The sequence below is a fragment of the Ichthyophthirius multifiliis genome (assembly GCF_000220395.1).
Source record: "Ichthyophthirius multifiliis unplaced genomic scaffold scaff_1120509250961, whole genome shotgun sequence".
NCBI lineage: Eukaryota > Ciliophora > Oligohymenophorea > Hymenostomatida > Ichthyophthirius > Ichthyophthirius multifiliis.
The window spans coordinates 52,120-74,068 of record NW_004086336.1 but is presented as its reverse complement, the minus strand read 5'-3'; the positions used below and the strand labels follow the sequence as shown (position 1 = coordinate 74,068).

Sequence of the window (21,949 nt, the reverse complement as noted above, 5' to 3'; positions counted from 1 at the left end):
TTTAACTAAGCTATAATGATTTTTATATGATTAATCGAAAATATTTTAGTGAGTAATATTATAATAATACTTGGTGGATATAAAATAAGGCTTTCATCAAAGAATACTTGAATATATTTGTCCGTTTCTCACAAGACGATTTATCATAAGCAGGAGAACAATTAATAGGATAAAAAGTAATTAATTAAATAAATATATATATATATATGTATAATATATATATATATTAATATATATTTATTTATTCTTTATAAATAAATTAAAAAAAGGATTTAAGATAATATTTATTTGAACCAATGAATGTTTATATGTTAGTAGCAAAAAGTAAAACCACTCAATAAATTAATTATTAAAAGTATTTAAGATTATTTATTAATGCTTTAAATTAAACTATAGATTAAGATTAAGACTTTTTTTCTCTTTAGAATTTTGAAACTAATGATTATCTATATTTTATAGAACAAAATAAGCAAAATATGATATAATAAAATATCTTAAATATGTAAAAATTGGACTAAATTCTAATAAATCTAATAGAAACGATAAAAACTTAATTTTTAAGTAAATGGTCTTTATAATTCATATTTATTTTTGTGTCTTTTATATTTATATATCCTTCTCTTCTGTAATCAAATGTTAAAATACACGATTCATTAGTTCTTTTTACTAAAATATCCCTTAAAGATATCGATTTTTATTCAGAACATTATAAAAGGATATATTTGTGTTTAAATTCTATTGAAAATACATCTTCTTAAACAAAAGAAGTTGAAAAAATTGTTCTAAACGAAAAAATTATGTAAAATTAAAATAAAAAAATGTAAGATTCAAGATCCGTAAATAGAACAAGGTTATATAAAGGCGTAAAAATTAATAAAATCAATTACTTTCTTAAAATTTTTGGAATTGCCTTATTTTTTCTTACATTTGTGGCTTTAAAAGATTATCCAATATTTTTATATGTTGAAGATATGGAAATTTTGAAAAATTTACATATAAAACAGCATAATTTAATGAATAATCATACTTATTATAGTCTCTATTATTTTGACTTATTAAAATATATAATCGATAATTACTAAGATTAATAAATTGAAGATACTTATTAATAGTTTATTTAATACAAGCAGAAAAATGCAACAGATATACTTATGGAAAATTTCTTGTTTTTTGGAAAATTAGATATTTAATATTAAACTTTTGTAACTAAAATTATGAATGATAATATTTGTTTAAATGTCATGCAATTTAATTAGTATTTTTTTTTCTTTATTAATTTTTATTTTATTTTTAATTAGAAATACTATTTAATATAAAATATGTGAAAATTCAGGAAGAGGTACACTTAATTTAGGATATTAAAATTATTTTATTTTTATTGAATCAAAAATGGAATCTGAAATTGAAACATTCTACACAACTAGAAAAACAAAAGATTATGAAGCCAAAATATTATTTATGAGTGCATAAAATAGTAAATAAAATTACGATTTTTAATATATGAGAATCATTATTTAGAGAGTTTCTTTTAAATTGTTTGAACAAGAAAGTGTAATTTTTTATTGTTTGCCTTAATTTGTATTTTTTATTTATAATTTTTATTTTTAAAAGAAAACTATTTAAATTGGAATTGATAAGTTGCTATTATAAAATATGATATTAATGATTGTCTTTTATTTTTTATTAATTTTATTTTATTTATTTGTCTGGCTTAATAAATATAAATAATTATAAAGAGATTCATAATATGTCAACAGCTTTATTCTTTTAATCCCTATATAACTACACAGAGAAAATTAGTATTTACGTTCATATCTCAAAAACAAATTAAATATAAATAGTTTAATTTACTCTTGATTAAAATGAAAAATATTAAATAAACTATTTTCAAAGTTAAAATATTATTATTCTTTGTATTTATTAAATAAATAAATTATAAAATTAAAAATAGTAAAATAGTAAAATTATAAGTTAAATAAATATACATAAATTGTAAATATAATTCTCTTTTCATAATTGTTAATTTTATTCTTTTTTTTAATGTTAACTAACACTTATTTAGTTTTAGAAAATATGCATTCAGCTTATTTAATTTTATTACTTAAGATTTAAACGTTTTTGCCAATAGATTCATTAATTTTATTAACTCTCTACTTATATAAATCAATTTTACAAATCTAAACAATAATCGGATTTTAAAATTACCTTTGCTATCTTGCAATATTATATTGTCCTAAAAATTTACTAACTTTATCTTCCAATTTTCTAGAATCACAAAGATATTTTTTTTTAGTGCCATGGTATTGTTATTTAAGGTTGAAAATTCGATCATCTAAATACTTTAATTCATGTTAAATATATTCAACTTATTCATTATCATTATCCCTATTATTATTCTCATCCTAATAATTATTATTAGTAAAATCCCTTTGTTCCAAAACACAGGCATCTTCTCTAATTTAATATAATTTTTCTATTATATTATCTAATTCTCCCATAAGTCTATCTTAATTAACCCTATCGAATATTTCAATTTCTTAAAAATACATATTTTATTAAACAGCGCTAACAAAGAGTTAACATTCGATATCAGATGTAGAATATCCTTTTATTTTTTTCCAACTATTCTTCTAAAAACTCAGCCCTTGGTTTATCAAATAAAAGCTCCATTTCAGTTCTTAGAACCCCTATTTCCCTATAAATATTCGAAATATCAATTTATATTTATTGTTAATTTTCTAAATTTTAATTATCTTAATTATTATTAAGTTATTATTAATTTAAAATTGAATCAAAATTAATTTCTAAATTTTAATTTTTTCCCTAAAATTCACCAAGCATTTATTTTACTTCCCTAATAAATTTTTCGAATTTCTAATCAACATAGTTATCACCTTTATTAATATTGCTACTGTTGTTTTAAAAAAATCCATTATTTTCATTATTATTTTATTCCAATAATTATAAATCTTTTTTTAAATTATTTATTTGAGAAAATGCATTTTTTAAGTTTTTCTCTATTTTCCCAAATATTTGATCATAAGATTTTATTTCTTCTTTTCTTCTAATATTTTTATTTTTTTTCTATTTCTACTTACTTTTTATTTAAGCTTTTGATTTATTATGGATATATATCTAATATTTCAAACAAAGGTATTAATGATTCTTATTTACTAAATAATTTACTGATATTGAATTCTAACGCTTCTAAGCGTTTTTCTATTTATAATGTGTTTTCACTTTATAATAGTCGAGTCGATTATTACAATGATAAAGCCTAACACTATTTGGTCATATTTAATTAAGATATTCCTTGTTGTCTTTCTTAACTTAATATTTTTGTAAATTCAGTTTGATTGTGACTTTATTCAAATTTGTTTTTATTATTATCTTTCATTTTATTATTTTAATTCCTTTTTTTTAATTCAAAAAACATTTAATATATTTGAATTACATATGTTTGTAAATTACTTTTTTTTTAATTATTTCAATATATTTATTAAATAATATTTTTTAAAAAAATAATTATTTTAATAAAATATAATTAATTCTTTTCTTGTATTATAAATTATTAATAATATATAGTTAAACAATTTAGTATAAATAAATATTTATATAAATTTAGAAATATTAATATCAACTTAATAATTATTTATTTAATATTTAAAGATTATTTTAAATAAATTAATAAAAAATACATTTATTTTTATTGTAAATATACTTTAATAATAGAAAAAATATATTAATATATTTTTTCAATAAAGAAATAAATAAATTAAAATTATATATAAAATATATATATATATATATATATATATATATATATATATATATATAAATTAAAGAAAATAAATTTATAAATGATTTCAAGAAACATATATAGTTTATTCAGAAAAGCAAACTAATAATCTATTATAAGCCAAAACATAAAAAATTGGTTTGGAAGTGCAGTAGTAAATCATAACGATCATCATGATCATCATGGTCACAATGAACATCATGATCATGGGCATGTAAAAATAATAAAAAAATAAATCTAAAATTTTAAAATAACAATTTATTTAATAACTAATAAATAAAAAAAGAGTGTATATTTAGTCAGAGATAAAACATAATTTCAAATTAAAATTTCGTAAAAAAATTTATAAATTAAAATAATTAATCATTAATATATAATTTATTTCAAAAAAAACATATAAAATAAGGATTAAGAATTGGTTTCTATTTATGGATTTGACGATGTTAATGTGCATGAACATCATGATGAAACTGACCCTTATGCACATATTAGAAATAAACCCTTTTTATCGTAATTTTTTATTTATACAAATACAATTCTTCTTTTAAATAAAAGAAAATATATAATTTTATTATTTTATTTTTATATTTTTTTGTTATTTTGTTTAATTTAAAAATTAATCTTATTATTTTAAATAAAATAAAAATCAATTAGATTTGAAAGATTATACTTTGCTGATCCTTATTATATTCCTGATGAAGTAAATCCTTTAATGAATGAACCTCATGGCTATTTAACAAACGATGATGTAATATTTTTATAAATAAAATTATTATGATTAAAATTATATCATTTTTTAAAGCCTTTAGATACAAGACCTAACTTTGAAGTTTCCACTTTATAATTTTTATATATTGCATTAATGGGTATTGGTATAACTATAATTTTCGGACATCAAGGATTAAATAGATAACGTCCTGCAGGTAATTTTATTTTTTATTCAATAAAATACTAATTTTTTTTTTTTAGAATTATTATTTAATGCTAATTTAACTGCTGAAAATATTGAAGAAAAATTAAGAGAAATTAGAATTTAAAACTAAGAATTAGAAAATTAAAAATCTGGATTAAATGATGAGTTAGAATCACTTTAATGAATTATCTATTATATTTTTTTATATCTTTATAATATAATAAAATTTTTAAAAATATATAATAATAAAAATATTTATTATTAAATTTTAGAATAAGTATTATTTAAAAACATAATCCAAGTATTTATAATTTTATTAAAATTATATTTTATTTATTTTTATCTAAAGAAGATAAAATATGATATTAATTTTAAAAAAGAATAAGAGATTTTTAATTTTTATATATAATGAATATATGTAATATAATATTAAATCACACAATTTATAACTAAAACTTAGAAAAACAAATAAATAAAAGAATAATTATTATAAAATTAATATATAAAAAACAATTAATCATTTAAATATTTTTATTTTGTTAAAAATATCAATTGATTATAATAAATATATATGTAAATTTTTGTGAATATCAAAAAAAATAAAATGCTTTTATATAGTAAAATTTTATTTTAAAATGTTTAAATAAAATATTTGTTAAAATTAAAACAATTTAACATGCAACTAACTAAATTATATACTTTTAATATTTATCTAAAAATAAATATATTTTGATTTTTGTTCAATAAACTTTAAGTTTAGTTCTTCTCCAGTTTCTTCTTTTAGAGTTATATCTATAAAATAAAGATTTAAAATATATTAATAAAAATGTAAATTATTTTAATACCTAATATTGTTATCAGTTTTATATCTATACCAGTTAGGTAAAGGACGATTCTATTTAATTTTTTTAGATAAACGTTTTTTGAAAATCAAGGATTTATGAGCTCCCTAGAAAATTTAAAAGAATTTTATTAAATATTTTTATATTTATTTTTTATATTTGTTTTTATGTTACCATTTTGATCTATTTTTCTTTTTTTTTTTAATTTTTTTTTCTTTATAAATATAATATAATTTTAGATTTATTTATTTTTATTTATATTTAATTTTTTAAATATATATACATTAAATTAATAAATTAATAAAAAAATTGTATTAAAATTAAAAGATTTCTTTTAGTAAAATATAAAATTTATAAAAAAAAAGTACACAAAAATTTTTAATCCATTAATTTATGAATATATATAAGATAAAAAATAATTGATTATATATGCAATTCTTACTTTTATATATAAAATAATTTTTTTTATTATAAATAATAATTAACCAAAAAAAAAATGGATCTAGAATACGAAGAAATACAAAACAATTATTACAATGATATTCAGTTACAAGAATAAAGAGATTTATTTGAAAATCCCCCAAATGAAAATAAAAAGATATCAATAAAAGACTTTAATTTAATCAAAGTTATTGGAAAAGGATCATACGCCAAAGTAGTATTAGTAAAAAAGAAATCAGACGGGAAAATATATGCAATAAAAATGTTAAAAAAATCCTACATAGAGCATAAAAAATAAGTCGAACATACAAAAATAGAAAGAAATATATTAGTATCAGCCACTCATCCATTTATAATAAAGCTCCATTATTCATTTTAAAATGAAAGAAAATTATTTTTTGTGCTAGAATATTGCCCAGGAGGGGAATTATTTAATCTATTATGCAAATACAGACGCTTTGATGAATACACAACTAAATTCTATGCCTCTTAAATTGTTTTAGCATTAGAATATTTACATGAAAGGAATATTATATATAGAGAGTATAAAAAAAATAAAATATAATAAGTATAAACAATTACATATATATATATATATATATATATATATATATATATATATATATATATATATATATATATATATCCATAAATAGTTTAAAACCTGAAAACGTATTAATTGATAAAGAAGGATATTTGAAAATTGCTGATTTTGGTCTTTCAAAAAAAAATATACATGGATAAACAGCCGTTTCTATTTGTGGAACTCCTGAATATTTAGCTCCTGAAGTACTTTTAAAAAAAGGACATGGAAAACCTGTTGATTGGTGGACCCTTGGGTGCTTTATCTATGAGTTAATTACTGGTTTGCCACCATTTTATAAAGAAGATAGAAAATAATTATTTGAGTGTATCAAATATAATAATTTCCCTTAAATCAAAGATAGTGTTAAAGCTTCTCCAGAGCTTAAAAATCTTATTTCAGGACTTTTAGAAAAAAATCCTGATCAAAGGTTAGGATATTAAAGCAGTAATTAAATAAAATAACATCCCTTTTTTGCTAAAATTAAATGGGATTATCTAATTAATAAATAAATCGTGGCACCTTTTATTCCGAAAATTAAAAATGAACTTGACACTAAATATTTTGACCCAGAATTTGCTAAATTAGATATATAATCTTATGGATCGGAAATAAACTCATTAGAAAATTAAGTTAAATATGAAGGTTTTTATATTTTTATTTAAATTTACTTAATCTATTGTTTTTATTTTTATAGATTTTTCTTATTAAGCAGAATCACTTAAATGATTTTTTCTTTTGATAATAAAAATATTATGTAGACAATAATATATATATATAAACTTTATAATCTTTTACCAAAATTTCTTTTAAATAAATAATTATAAAATTTATAATTTATTATTATATACATAATATTTTTTACTTTTAAAAAATTCAATTTAATTCTTTATATATTTATTAAAATTATTTATATAATTATAGAATATATTTTTTAAAAAAATATAAATATAAAATTGCGAAAAAAATATTATCAAAATTTGTATCAAAAGAATAATAAAAGAAAAATCATCAATATATATATTTATCATTTTTTTATACTTTTAATTTAATATAAGTAGATATTTTAAGTGAAATTTATTATTTTTAATCCAAATTTAAATTTAAATATATGTTATATATTTTATATGATTTTTAAGCATATAAAAAATAACAAGATTATCCGAATAAAGATTTTAAATTTAAAAACAATTTATTTCATAAATATTTTTGAAATAAATAAACATAAATAATATGTACAATGATATTAATAATTTTATTTGTATAGTTTAATAATAAAATATTTTAAATATATAATATGCCTATTGTATATTGAAAAAAGAAATTCTTTAAAAAATATTTATTTAAATTACAAAAATAAAGTATTACTAATAATATTTTTTTAATTATATTTATTTTTATAAAATATTTTTTATTTTGGATATTTTTCTTATTTAATTTATTTTTTAAATTATTATTTTTCTGATAAATTCTGATTTTTTCGGTTCTCTTTAAATACTATTTCCCCGTGGAACAATAAAAATATTATTAATTTTAATTAAAAAAAATATATATTTTTTTTAAAAAAAAAACACAAATACAAATTAAATTAACAAAATAATAATTAAAATTAAAAACAAAAGCAAATGAGCAATAATAACAATAATAATAATTCTAATTCAATAAAAAACATAAAAGATTTATATGAAAAAATTATTGAAGAATTTAATCAATAATTAACTAAATAATCTTAATAAGGATAATGGGATGATTTACCTGAAGAAGTTATTGATAATTTAATTAACGTATTTTTATAAAAAAATTAATTTTAAAAAAATATAAAACCAAATCAAATAAAAATGTCATCTCAAAAACATTTAATTCTATTTATTTTATAGATTTATATCAATTGATTTTTTTTTTTTATATAACTTTTAATTTTTTTTTAAAAAAATAAAGTTATGGAAAAAAAACTTAGATGAGAAAAATGTTTTTGAAGAAACTGCTGATTTATAATATAATGTAAATTTGTAAATAAATATATATATATTTATAATAATAAAAAGGTTGATAAAACAGACTAAAGTACCCAAATTAGAACCATCTCAAGTAACCAACAAAAAAACTAACAAAAAATAAACTTGAAGGACAATACTGTGAATTAAATAATGTCAACAATCTAAAATAATAACTAACTTAATAGTGAACCTCATAAAAAAGTAAAGCTAAATACCTAAGAATTATCCTAATTATAACAATAAACATGTAAGAAATATATAAATTATATTTATATACGTATTTTTATAAATATCAATTTAAAAATAGAATCAGTTGCTATTTTAGGTTAAGAAGATATAAAATAGGAACACACAGGGCAACAAAGTAGTCCTTTTTTCGGAATATAGAAAGACTAAGAATAGTCCTCAACTTTTACTCTTAATTAAAATGAATAATTATAAAGCCATTAAAAAATAGGATTTTAAAAGTATAATTTGAACTAAGAATTGACTACATCTCCGACCCAAGCTTTAAATTTGATCAAATAGTAAAGCAAAAATAAAATTGCAAAACAGAATTTTCTTCAAAATGTAAAACTGGAAGACAATATCGAAAATGAGATAGGCGAAAACTAAGAAGAAAAAGAAGAACGCTGGATTGTAAAATGAAGTAATAATTCTTATTTAAAAAAAAATATGTATTTTTTAGCACGATGAAGATTAAGACGACATTTCAAACGTTTCAGAAAAATCAGAAGAAGGAGACAGAGACATCCAGAATCAAAATAATTAAAACTAAAATGCAAATAATTGCTTTTTGAACGAAAATTAAGAATTCAAAACTTCGAATTTCTTATTTGGACATTACTAATAAATTAAAAAAAAAAATTCAAAAAAGTTCAAAGTTGAATTTAAAAATATTATTGGGGTTATTAGAGGACATGAATATGTCTTTAATGCGTTAAATGGAGATTTAGAATGGTGAACTTTTTTTTAAATAAAATAAATAAATTTTACATAATGAAAAAATATATATATATATAAATTTTAAATATTTTTTTTTATAATATTTTTTTATTATTATATTTTCATAATTAATTCAAAAAATAAATAATAAAGTATTTTTTTATAATATTATTATAATTAATATATAAAGAAAAATTAATATAAAATATAAGAAACATTATAATAAAATAAAATAATTAAGATTAATAAAAAGTTTAAGAATTCAAAAATTAATAACCTAAATCAGTAAACAGATATTATTTTTTAAAAATATAAAAAAATAGATAAAAAGTAATCATGATATTTTAATTAATTTAATAATTATACATTATCGAATGCATTGTTTAATAAAAAACAAAAAAATAGTTAAAAAATTAAATATTAATATTATTAATAATAGGTAAAAAAAAAAATCATTTTTAATAAATATTTTAAAAATATAAATATTAATATATGCATATTATTTAAAATTTAAAAGAATTTTTAAATATAATAAATTTAGTTTTATTTTATTTATATATTTAAAAATATAAATAAAATATTCTTATTTTTAATTTTGCATTTACTACATAAAATTAAAAAAAAAAAAAATTCATATATAAATATATATTATAATTTTATAATACATTTTATTATATAAAAAGATTAAATTTAATTATATTTTTATTTATTTTTCACTATTTTTTATATCAAGCTTATATAAAATTTATTTGAAAAAATTATTTTATTAATTTTATTTATCTTAAATAAAACCATTATTATTTATATTTAATATAATACAAATAATTTTATAAGAAAAATTAGTAAATTAAATATTAATTCCTAATATTTAATTTCTGTATTTTTTTACAAATAAACTATTTTATAAAGAATAATATCAGAATTATAAATTATGAATCCAGAAATCAAAAGAAATAAAAATTTAAATAATAGTATTATTACTTTATCTTTTAATTTAACAAAAATCTAAATATATTTATATAAGAAAATCCAATAATAAAAATTATTTTCCACTAAAAAATTTTTGACCAAACTCTTATTTTATAGGAAAAGTAAAACTGAAACAAAAATAATAAGTGTTATTACCTACTATATATTAATAATAATAGCTAATCCAAAAGTAGTAATGGTAATCTCAAGCAGCAAATATATCATTAAATTTTATATTTTTTAAGAATTATACCCTTAAAATCATTCTTCAACACATATCACATAGAAAATTTCATTTAATCCTAAAGATTAAATTGCAAAAGCGAAAAAGTACAGTAACTTAAGATGCAGCACCTTGATAAATAATACTTGCGAAATTTAATTTTAAATAGGATTTATTATATTATTTATAATTATTTATTAGACTGCTTGAAAAAACTTCACGCTATTTATTCTTGATATAATTTAAATGAATATAAGGTTTATCTTTAGAAATTTTATACTAAACTAATGCTCCTACAGTAATATATTATATTTTATTGTTTCATATAATACATTATTTCCTTATTTAATATCGTATTCGTTGTTAGCTATTATATATCATTAATATTGTAGAAATTATATTTGTTTAAACTAAAATAATTTTATAAACAAATTTGATTAAAATCATGATTTTAATACAAAAATCATATAATATTATGCTTGAAAAAATAAAATACTTATAATTACGAAATCACATATAATACTTTTAATTGTTTAAAATTAACTTATTTTTATTAATATGTTTGATTGTATCGATTGTAAAATTATCTAAATTTAATAAATGGGATAAATAAATGAATATAATGATATATTTAAAGATATTAAAATTGAGTCTAAATCATATATTTATACTATTATATGAAATTTACATCTTTTTAATGAAATTACTAAATCTGATAATATATAAATAATAATAAGAAAAAAAATATCTATTCTTTATATATTGAAATTCGAAATTTATATTAAACAATGTTTAAAAAATGTCTGGTATTTTTTTTTAATAAACATACATAATAAATAGATTTATATAAAAAACACTAAAATAAAAAAAATATTATACTATTTAAAAAATTTCAATTTTTAGATTTAAAAAATGCATAAATATTAAACTTAATTTTTATTTTTTTTATTTATATAGTAAAATTATTTATAAAATAAAATATATTTAATTTATTTAGAACAAAAATAAAATAAATATTAAATTTAAAAATAATTGTTTCTTAATATAAATAATGATTATAATTTAATATAAGATTTATTTAAAATTTTGTTTACAATATAGATGTTTAATTTTTCATTTTAAACATAATAAGATTAAAAATATAAATAAGATTATATTATCTTTTAAATGTATCTTTTTAAAATAATAATATTAACAAAATATAATATAAAATTAATATATTCGATAATTTTTATAGAAATATAATTAATGTAATTTAAAAAATATAATCTATATTTATATTAAGAAGTTAATTAAAAATGAAAACTATATAATTTATAATTAATGATAAATAAAAAAATAAAGAATTAAGAAAATGTTTTTATAAATATATGAATTAAATAAATTATAATAAATAAAAATATATATATATATATAAATAAATATAAAAATTTATATATATACATATATACATATATAAATATATATATATATATTATTTTTAGTTTTTTTTATTAATAAAATAATTTTTTATTTATTTTTTAGAAAATTTTGATAATTAAATAAATTTTATAAAATAAATAATAAATATTAAAAATATCATTTTAAATATGTATAAAAATGTAAATAATTATTTAAATTGAAATTTTAATTTTATTTAAAATTAGATATTTGAAAAACTCTATGATTAAGGCCAATAACTAAATGAAAAAAATATTAATTAATATCAGAAAAAAACTAGAATTAGATTAAATTTAATTTATAGGTTGCACATTTCATCCATAAATAAATTACCGAAATAGATAAATTGAATATTGTCAAGAGCCTATATTTGAAAGAACTTTACAATGGAAAAAGTAAGTTGAATAAAAGATATAATCTTAAAATTATGACGAATTAGATTTTTAAGAATGCACTTTTAAACCATAAATAGTTTAAAAAAATTAAAAATTTATAAATAAAATAAACAAAACAAAAAGATTAAATATGTAAAAAACGATGAAACATTAGAAAAAATGAATACAAAAGGCGTTGCTTAATATTTAAAAAGGCAATATACAGCAAAATAAATGAAAGAACAAAAACAATAAATTTTGGAATCACCTATAAAAAAAAGAGATAATTATTAATATAAAGTAACTAAACCTAAAGAACCCTAATTAGGATTATTTTAGAATAAAATTAAATCTTTAAATCGAGTATTATAAATATATATTTAATTTATTAAATTAAATTAATATTTAAGCCTTTAGTACCTAAGCATTTAATGAATTCTTATGAAATTATTTTGCACTCATAAAATTAATCATTCACTAATCAGCATTCAATTAAAAATAATAATAATATTGAAGTAATTATAATATTTAAATATTTTATAATAATATAAATTAAATATATGTAGACTTATGAACAGTAAAGTCATATAAAAAGTAAAAATTAGTACATCTAAGCAATTAATTAGCTTCATTAATCATTACATAATATGGAATTGACATGAAAGATATTATCTATTATTTTATATATATTTATATTAATCGATTTTTATAAATACTAATTATAATAAAAATATTAATCTTGATAAAATTAAATTAGTTTAAAAAACATTTAAAAATCAATAATTAGTTTACTTTTAAAATATATAAATATATAAAATTATATATATATAATTGAATATATAAAATTTGTTTTTATAAAAATTTAAGTTAATTAAAATATTTAATCAAATATGTAATTTTTCAAAATTATATTAGGTTTATAAAATTTAGTCTTTATCTGAAATAATTTGTAATTATTTAAATCAATATTTTTGTGGTTTGAAATAAAAAAATATGCATAATTAAATAAATTTGTGTAAAATATGATACATAAGCTTTATAAAATTATAATAAAAAATCATTTATAAAAATTAAAAAGTTAGTTATTTTTAAGTTTATTTAAAAATAGTTTTTTGGAATTAAGACAAAAATATAATACGAAACAAACATAAAAAACTAACTTTTTAATTTAAAGGAAAATAAATTAAAAATAACTATTATTTTGAAAAAAATATATATATTTTAAAAATTAAATTTGTAAATGAAAATTAAATAATAACTAACTATTACTTTAAAAACTTTTAAATTTAGTAAATCCTAAAAATTGTAATTATTATCAAGCTTATTTATTATTAAATTAAATTTAATGACATATAATCAGAAAACTTTTAAAACTAATTTAATTAATCGTCCTATAAAATTTAAAAATTAATGATGACCTAACGTAAAATATTTAAATTATTTTAAAGTTTATTAAAATTGCTTTAAAAAAATCCTGAACTAACATTTATTTTATTTCCATAAACTTAAATTCTTTATTATTTTTGAGTTTTTTTTTTAATTATTTTTTCTTTGAATAAAATCTAAAAATCATCATGACTACACACATAAATTTGATATAGAAAATAAAAATAGTTTAAATATTTATTTCTCTTTTCAAAATCTATTACTATTATAAAAAAATGATATTTTGTTATTATTAATAAGTTTTTGTATTTCAAATTAACTATTGTAATTAGCTTTTCCATTTTATGTTTATTGTTTTTTTTATACGAATATAAATAATAGTTGTATTTCTATAATATTATTTTTTTCATTTTCTCTTGTAATCTAACATATTTATAAAATATTAATAAATTTCAATTTTGCCTTTAATTTTTTTTGAAAAATTAACTACTATTTATTTAATAAATAGATATGTATTAAGAAGCATTTTAAAAAAATTAACCTTATTAATATTTAAAAAACAATATAGACTTAGTTTATGAATTAAATTTATTAAAAAATTTTAAAGAATTCTAAAATTTAAAATATTTGTGCAAAGATATATATTAAGAATTACAAATTTTGTTAATCAACATTATTTTTTAAAAGTTAAAAATATTTTTTGCTTTATATAGAAAACACATGCAATTAATCCATTCAAAAATTCGAAAAGAAACACTCTCCTATCATATATTATATACTATTTAATTTAACTTAATCAGTCTCCTATTTAATCTTAAAAATAATGCATTTTATATTAAAAAGAAAGATTGAATTAAATATCTCTTTAAGAAATGATAATCCAAGATTTATGTTAATTTATAAAAATAGTATTTTAATAGCATTAAAATATATTTTTAACTATAAAATCAAATTGAGAATTTATTATAAAGATTAAAATTTTATTGTTTTATTGATTTTACAAAAGATGTTTTAAATGTGTGATTATGTATAAAAAAAATATTATTACTAAAATTTCTATAGAATAAATTAAAAATATTTATGTAGTTATATATCTTAATTTTATTTATATAAATCATATTAATATTATTTTAAAAATATGAAATTTTTATAGAGAAAAATTAATTTAATTAGATAATGTTATACTATTATTTATTTAAAATAATAATTATAATTAATTTTTAATGCATTTAATTATTTTTTATAAAATACTTAAATATAATAATTCATTATTTGTTTTAAGTTATCAATAAATTATAAACTGAAAACTTAAACAAATATATACTTTAAGAAAAATTAAGAAATTTATATAAATTTATTTAGTTCTTGTATTTTATAAAATATATTTTTAAATCAAATAAGAATTAATATAATATTTGTTAAAAAAAAAAATAAAAAAATAAATCAGATATTATTAGCATAAAAAACCTAATACATATGTAAAAAAAATAACATCATAATATGATTATAGTGTAATATTATTAATTGATGCTATTTATAAATTGTTAATAAAAAATTATATAATCTTTATTTCTTTTTAACTTTTGATAATGATAACTATATATATGTTATTAATTATTAATAAGAATTTCAAAATAAATTTATATTATATATTTGTTTTGATAAAGAAAAAAAAAAATAGAAATCTCTATAAAAAAATATGTATAAATATAATCAATTTATTCTTAAAAATTAATATAAATAATTAGAAATAATAAATTATTAAAAGAAAATATGTAAATAATAGGCGTTAAAAATTTTTAATAATTATAAAATAATAAATAAAAATAATAAATAATATTAAAATAAAAATTAAAGTAAATTTATATTATTAAGTGCAAATTTGATTTATATATGTTTTATACAATATATAAATTATAATATATAAAAATTAAGAAAAAGAATATTATATTATATTAAATTTTATTTAATTTATTATGAAAAAAATTGATAAAAAAGTATGTATTTATAATTATTAAAAAAAAAAAAAAATATTAAAAATTTATTATAACTTAACAAAAAAAAATATAAAAGTAAAATAATAAAAAATTAATCATATAAAAAATAATATAAATATATAAATGAAAAATAAATATTATTAATTGATATAAAAATAAAATATGTTAATAAAAATATATATAAAAAATAAAAATAATAAAAAATAATAAAATTGATAATTATTTAAAATTATTAATTTATTTATTTATTTATTTATTTTTTTATTTATTTATTTATTCTTTTATTTATTTATTTATTAATAATTAAAAAAAAAAATATATTTTATATAAAAAATAGATAATTAAATAAAATATAAAAAAAATATATATATTTAAAATATTTTAATATAAATATAAAAATATCTTTTTAATAATATTTTAATTTATTTATTTAATTTATTTATATATTTTTTTTTTTATTTTAAATTTTTTTATTATGAATTTTATTAAGAATTATTTTTGGAAATATAGATGTTAGATTCTATATTTTATATATTCAAAAAAATTTATAAAATATAGAAAAGAATGGACTTTATTATTTTCAATTCCAGGATTAATTTTTTATTATGTTTATAATGGAGACTAATGGTTACACTATTAATAATATATTCTATCTCATTATTACAAAAACTAAGTTTTATAGCCTGAAGATTCTGTTAGACCTGGTGGTTATCACGAAAAGGAAGATCATTAATTAGAAGTAAGATTTTTATAATAAAATTAATCACGTTGAAAACATTGTATAAGAACAGAAATATTATAAATTTTTATTTTTTTCATTTTGTTTTGGTAAATAATTTATATAAAATTATTTTTAAAATATTATTTCAATATATATAGATTTGTCAAAATAATGCCAATAATTTATTTTTACAAAATTTAAATTATCTAAATATTATTCAAATTTATATATTTAAATATTATTTTAAAACTGCTATATTAAATAATATATTGATCTGTCCTTAAATAAACAAATTAATTTATTTAAATAAGGTCTAAAACAATAATATAAATAATAATATTCATATATTATTTATTTATTTAAACTATAATTTTAATTTTTTATTTTTATAAATATTCTGTTGAAGTTTTTATGATATTTAATTACTAGTATAATAAAATTAATAAAAAAAAATCGATATACAAATAATACTTCTTTAATACTGAAGTTTATAATTCTTTTATAAATAAATTTAACCCCTCATATTTATATATTTTTTTATTTCTTCAAATATATTTTTATATATTTTATAGCTTGAAAGTCACATATGGAAGCTAAAAACATAAATTAATGATTTGATTAATAAAAAAGATAATTCTTGCAAATGCCGAGAATATAAAATCAACTTTAGAATTATTATTGAATTAAAAGCTATTACAATTTTTGATTCTCTATCTTTTTCAACAAATAAAAATATACTGCTGATGAAATAGTGCAACATGTTAATTCAGATACTAAATTTCTATAAAAAATAATTTTTTTCCTTGTGTTTGTATACAAAGTTAGTTATTATTTTAATTTATTTCAATAATAATAATAATTTTGAATGAAAATGGATTTATTAGTATCCTATTTTCAATACATCTAAATGATGCAATAGTGCATCTACTAATAAGCAAGAGATATATCCTATTATTAAGTTGTTATTTACTTTTATTATTATTAATTGACATCATTCTTAAAATTATTACAGTAATACTTATTTTTTTAAATAAATTTTTGATTTATAATATTATGTTTATTTTTAAAATAAATAAAAAATAAAGAAAATTAATGTAATTAAAAAAAAATATTTTGTAAATAATATATATATTTTTATAATATCTGATTTTATTATTATAGAATTTCCTTAAATTTCTATTTTTAATTATTTTATTTTAGGCAATTATGTAATGAATAACATTAATATTATTTTTTCTTTTATAAATATAAACTAAATACGAAAAAATAGTATAATCTAATAAATTATATTTTCTATAGATTTAATAATACCAATACAAGAAAAAATAATATTAATGTATATCTAATAAAATTATTATCTAAAAATATATTATTTACAAAAACTCCAATAAAAAAATACATCAAAAAATTTAACAAGCACTATAATTTTAATCATTTTATGTTTAATCTATTTGATTATTTTATATAATAGTATTTATTTTTGATTCGTAAGCTATATCAATTTTTTATCTTTTTACTTAAAAATTATAACAACTTTTTTACTAAAATTGAAAACTTTGACTTTTTTATTTAAACAATTCAGAAACGTTACTTTTTTCTTTCTCATAGTATATTTATTAAATATAATGTTTTCCTAATAATTAAGGAGGGTAAAATTTACTTACATTTTAGCCTTTACCCCCAAATTTCTCTTCTAATTAATCTGGATTATAGTATTTTAATAAAACTGAAGTAAAATTGCTTTTATCAACAAATAAAATTTTATTTTATTGTTTTTAATTCAAAAATGATTTAGCCAAATTCCAAGATAATTTAAAAGAAAACGGAGGATTTAACATAAAAGTTTTATATAAACAAGAAGTAAAATTTTGCTACATAGTTTATATTATTTCTTTTATTACAGTTATTGGTAAATCAGTAAAACTTAATTAATTCAAATCTATAAAAACATTCCAATTTTCAATTTTAGAATTTAAAAAACAGCAATCTTATACAATTTACAAAATATGAATGTATGCATTTAATATGGATTCCTTAGTATCTATTTTTAAATCTATTTTTTAAACGTTAAAAACTAGAGTTGGCCTTAATTTTTTATCTCTTCCGGCTAAATAAATATAACCATTTTACTTTTTTTTATTTTATTTTTAAATTTAACTATTTTATTTATTAAGTTTAATTTTTTATTATAAATTAATTATTTATTTACACAATTTGCATCTTATTGATTTTTATAATTTTTAAAATTTTTTATCATAAAAGTAAAAAAATTATATGTGCAAATTTTATAATTTTTTTTAATTTTACTAAATGTTATAATGATAAAGTTTATAAAGTAAAATTTTAAGGATTTTAGAACCAGTTTATATATTCCAAAATATTATTGTAAGCCTTTTTAACATCAAATTAATTTCCATATAATTATTTTAAAAGATATTCCTTTTGCTAAAATCTAATATATAAAATTAATTATTTTACCATTATTATAGTACTTACAATTAATGATTTTAATTTTATTATTATATGTAATTTTATAATTCATTTATTTTTTAGATTTCTTGATTTTCATACTAAACGTTTGTATATATAAATCTATCCCTTATATCGCCATAATAAGTAATAATATCATCATCTTATGGTTTTTATATAAAATTAAATTAAATTTATATATTTATTAATTTTTTAATAACAAAACTAATATAAACTTATTTTTTTAAAAAAATATAACCTTCTAAAATTAATTGTTTTAATTCTTCATCTTATATTTTTAAATGAGGATATTTATCTTTATATTTATTCATTCAAAATATCGGTTTTATAATTAAATATTTTATTAATTAATACAGATAAAATTTTTAATATAATATTTTTATCAAATTAATATAATTTAAAAGCTATTAATGTATTTTTAACTCCATTATTTTTTAAAAAAGTATTTTTTTAATTATATAATAATTTTATTTTTTAATTACTTCTCATTTATTAAATTTGTAATAAAAAAAAACAAGAACAAATACAATTTAAAATAATAATGTTGTTTTTTGATAAAAAGTTAAATAAAATTATATTTTATAAAATAATTTTTTTCAAAGTTCAATTTTTTTACTATTTTAATTAGTATTTTATTATTATTTATCTTTTTAAGAACTTTAATTTTATTAAGGTTCAACTTTTTAATTTTCATTTTATTGGTTATTAAAATCACTTTAACTTTATTCTTTATTAGATCCTTATTTGTTTTCAGGAGAGATTACACCTTATTATTTAAATTGCTCCATTTGGATATCACTAGCTCTTTTTTATTAAGCCTCGTATTCGATTTCAGCTTTAAGTACTTCATATTTGTAACTGCCTACTTTCACCTCGTTATCAGGAATAGGTTAAACCCATTCTTTTGAAACTAAAGGTTTGATGTATTAAATAAACTTATTTGGAGTATTTTGATACATAATTTAAATAGGTTTATTATATTAACCAATTTTATACATTCTGAAATGAGGAAAATTAGTTATTTTTATATCTTCTAGATCATTTCTTTGTACATCTATTCTAGCAAATAATATATTAGCATTATTTTTCATTCTATAGGCGGTTCTCCAGAAGAAATCTCTTTAAGCTACACACTCAGAACATCCTAAATAATAAAAGAATAAAATTACATCTTATTCTGTATTGTTTTTTACATATCTATCCCAATCATTTCTACTTAATCTTTTTACCAAAAGTTCAGCTTATTCGCCATCTGTTAACGGAGTTTCTGAATTATAAATAGCTTCTAATTTTCCTGCATGAGCCTCTTCATAAAATTTAATAATAGCTTCTTTTGTTATATTTTTTTCTCTAAAAGGAATTTTTATAGGAATATTATGCCCAAAATCAAAATAACCTAAAGCAGGTATTTATGTTCTATTTAATCTCAGTTCATTATAAAAAAATGAGCTTTCGTAAGGATTAGTACCGTTAACAATTCCTAAAATGGCTTTATTATAAAAGTGTTCTCTAAGATTTTTAAAAACACCTTCGTAACCTGTCATATTATATAGATTGTGTCCATTATAAAATTGATTAACGGACATAATCAAAGTAGGGAGATTTTCAGATTTTAAATCTTCAAAAGTATTAGAATTAATGAATCTAAATCCTCTAAAATTATAAGTTTTTAAGAAATGAATAATTGCATTCATATTTTTTAAATCTCCTTTATATTCATTATAATGGTTTTACCCAAATTTATTTTCACCAATATTTACAGATATTATTTTTGCAGAATCTTTCTTTACTTTGAAATAGTCTATCATGTTTTATTCAAAAGAATGAAGGAAAATAAATTCGGTTTTTGTATTTGCCAATTATTAATAAGCCTAAAACTCTTCACTGTCTTATTCATATCCTACAAATACTACCATATCATTTTATTTATAAAACCTATTTTCTAATGCTTCTATTGATTAAATTGGTTTAGATGCGCTTTTTCGGAATTTCAAATATTTCTTTAACCAATTTATTAAATCTTCGTTAGTTAAATATCCTTTGTATTTTTCTTGTGTTTTACCGTGTTTCTCAAACAAATATACGCTGGGGTACTCATTTATTTTTTTACATAATTCAGGATGTTCTTTTTAATAGACTACTCCTATTTCTAAATATATTTTAGCATTTTTTAATTCTTCTTCTAAATTAACGACTGTAGATAATAGCTTTTGTGATTGACGATTTTTATTATGGTATATTATTAGAGTTCGAGGGTTTTAGCTAATTAGTTTCGTGAATTTTACTTAATCTAAATAGTGAACTGATGCTTTTGCAATAAATAAAGTTATCAAAATGATTAATAATAATTTAAGCATTTTTTATATATTTCTTCTTAATTATTTAGTATCTTTTTTTATATTATATAAAAAAATAAAATATTTAAAATTATTTAGTTATTTTTTATGATTGATTTTCTGTGTTTTTATTTTTAAATTATTTAGAAAGAATGATTTAATTTTACATTATTAAAAAAAAAATTTATAATTTATACTTAAAATTTCTACACGTATATTAAATAATATAAGCTTTTTTAACGTTTTTAAAATATTGTAAAATAAATTAAATTAAAAACATTTAAATAATATATATTTATAAACAAGAATAAAAAAAATATATCAATATTTGATAAAATATTCTTTAATTTTTAAATTTTTATTACCATTAACAAATTAAAATAAAAATCTATTAACATTTAATTTCTTTAAAAAAAATATGTAGATTTATTTTTTTATATTATTATAATTTTTGTTTATTTTAAAATTAAAACTTTAATTTTTACTTACTTTT

At 15.6% G+C, this 21,949-nt stretch overlaps 5 protein-coding genes across 5 annotated transcripts, besides 30 other annotated features; 4 read left to right on the top strand and 1 right to left on the bottom strand. All coding sequences in view use genetic code 6, as the record gives it.

Moving 5' to 3' along the window:
* Positions 1-26: 26 nt before the first annotated feature.
* Positions 27-1,325, top strand: IMG5_119960 (hypothetical protein; the record flags this gene model as incomplete). The annotated part of the gene is made up of 2 exons (XM_004034418.1): positions 27-48; positions 154-1,325. The coding sequence occupies 2 exons, from the start codon at positions 27-29 to the stop codon at positions 1,323-1,325; spliced, it is 1,194 nt and encodes a 397-aa protein (XP_004034466.1).
* Positions 186-263: a microsatellite.
* Positions 193-237: a microsatellite.
* Positions 1,258-1,296: a microsatellite.
* A 596-nt stretch (positions 1,326-1,921) lies between the features above and the next one.
* Positions 1,922-1,981: a microsatellite.
* A 1,520-nt stretch (positions 1,982-3,501) lies between these two features.
* Positions 3,502-3,541: a microsatellite.
* Positions 3,502-3,547: a microsatellite.
* A 235-nt stretch (positions 3,548-3,782) lies between these two features.
* Positions 3,783-3,837: a microsatellite.
* A 23-nt stretch (positions 3,838-3,860) lies between these two features.
* Positions 3,861-4,896, top strand: IMG5_119950 (hypothetical protein; the record flags this gene model as incomplete). The annotated part of the gene is made up of 5 exons (XM_004034417.1): positions 3,861-4,013; positions 4,206-4,309; positions 4,454-4,547; positions 4,602-4,722; positions 4,769-4,896. The coding sequence occupies 5 exons, from the start codon at positions 3,861-3,863 to the stop codon at positions 4,894-4,896; spliced, it is 600 nt and encodes a 199-aa protein (XP_004034465.1).
* Positions 3,966-4,007: a microsatellite.
* Positions 4,897-5,510: 614 nt separating the features above from the next.
* Positions 5,511-5,556: a microsatellite.
* A 133-nt stretch (positions 5,557-5,689) lies between these two features.
* Positions 5,690-5,723: a microsatellite.
* Positions 5,692-5,721: a microsatellite.
* A 327-nt stretch (positions 5,724-6,050) lies between the features above and the next one.
* Positions 6,051-7,822, top strand: IMG5_119940 (protein kinase domain protein; the record flags this gene model as incomplete). Its single annotated transcript, XM_004034416.1, has 2 exons — positions 6,051-6,538; positions 6,652-7,822. 2 exons carry the CDS (start codon positions 6,051-6,053, stop codon positions 7,820-7,822), a joined length of 1,659 nt encoding a protein of 552 aa, XP_004034464.1.
* Positions 6,578-6,641: a microsatellite.
* Positions 7,462-7,511: a microsatellite.
* A 412-nt stretch (positions 7,823-8,234) lies between the features above and the next one.
* IMG5_119930 (hypothetical protein) lies at positions 8,235-9,372 on the top strand (the record flags this gene model as incomplete). The annotated part of the gene is made up of 4 exons (XM_004034415.1): positions 8,235-8,362; positions 8,517-8,579; positions 8,624-8,822; positions 8,883-9,372. Coding segments are annotated over 4 exons (729 nt in total), but the record flags the coding sequence as incomplete, so codon positions are not given.
* Positions 9,373-9,605: 233 nt separating this feature from the next.
* Positions 9,606-9,643: a microsatellite.
* Positions 9,644-9,690: 47 nt separating this feature from the next.
* Positions 9,691-9,750: a microsatellite.
* Positions 9,751-11,657: 1,907 nt separating this feature from the next.
* Positions 11,658-11,699: a microsatellite.
* Positions 11,700-12,111: 412 nt separating this feature from the next.
* Positions 12,112-12,187: a microsatellite.
* Positions 12,188-13,321: 1,134 nt separating this feature from the next.
* Positions 13,322-13,357: a microsatellite.
* Positions 13,333-13,373: a microsatellite.
* A 2,339-nt stretch (positions 13,374-15,712) lies between these two features.
* Positions 15,713-15,749: a microsatellite.
* Positions 15,750-16,075: 326 nt separating this feature from the next.
* Positions 16,076-16,121: a microsatellite.
* Positions 16,117-16,153: a microsatellite.
* Positions 16,139-16,207: a microsatellite.
* A 51-nt stretch (positions 16,208-16,258) lies between these two features.
* Positions 16,259-16,331: a microsatellite.
* Positions 16,326-16,352: a microsatellite.
* Positions 16,344-16,381: a microsatellite.
* Positions 16,360-16,393: a microsatellite.
* A 430-nt stretch (positions 16,394-16,823) lies between these two features.
* Positions 16,824-16,873: a microsatellite.
* A 1,893-nt stretch (positions 16,874-18,766) lies between these two features.
* Positions 18,767-18,838: a microsatellite.
* Positions 18,793-18,836: a microsatellite.
* An 861-nt stretch (positions 18,839-19,699) lies between the features above and the next one.
* IMG5_119920 (protein disulfide isomerase, putative) lies at positions 19,700-21,357 on the bottom strand (the record flags this gene model as incomplete). Its single annotated transcript, XM_004034414.1, has 1 exon — positions 19,700-21,357. A coding segment is annotated over one exon (1,641 nt), but the record flags the coding sequence as incomplete, so codon positions are not given.
* Positions 21,358-21,949: the final 592 nt, after the last annotated feature.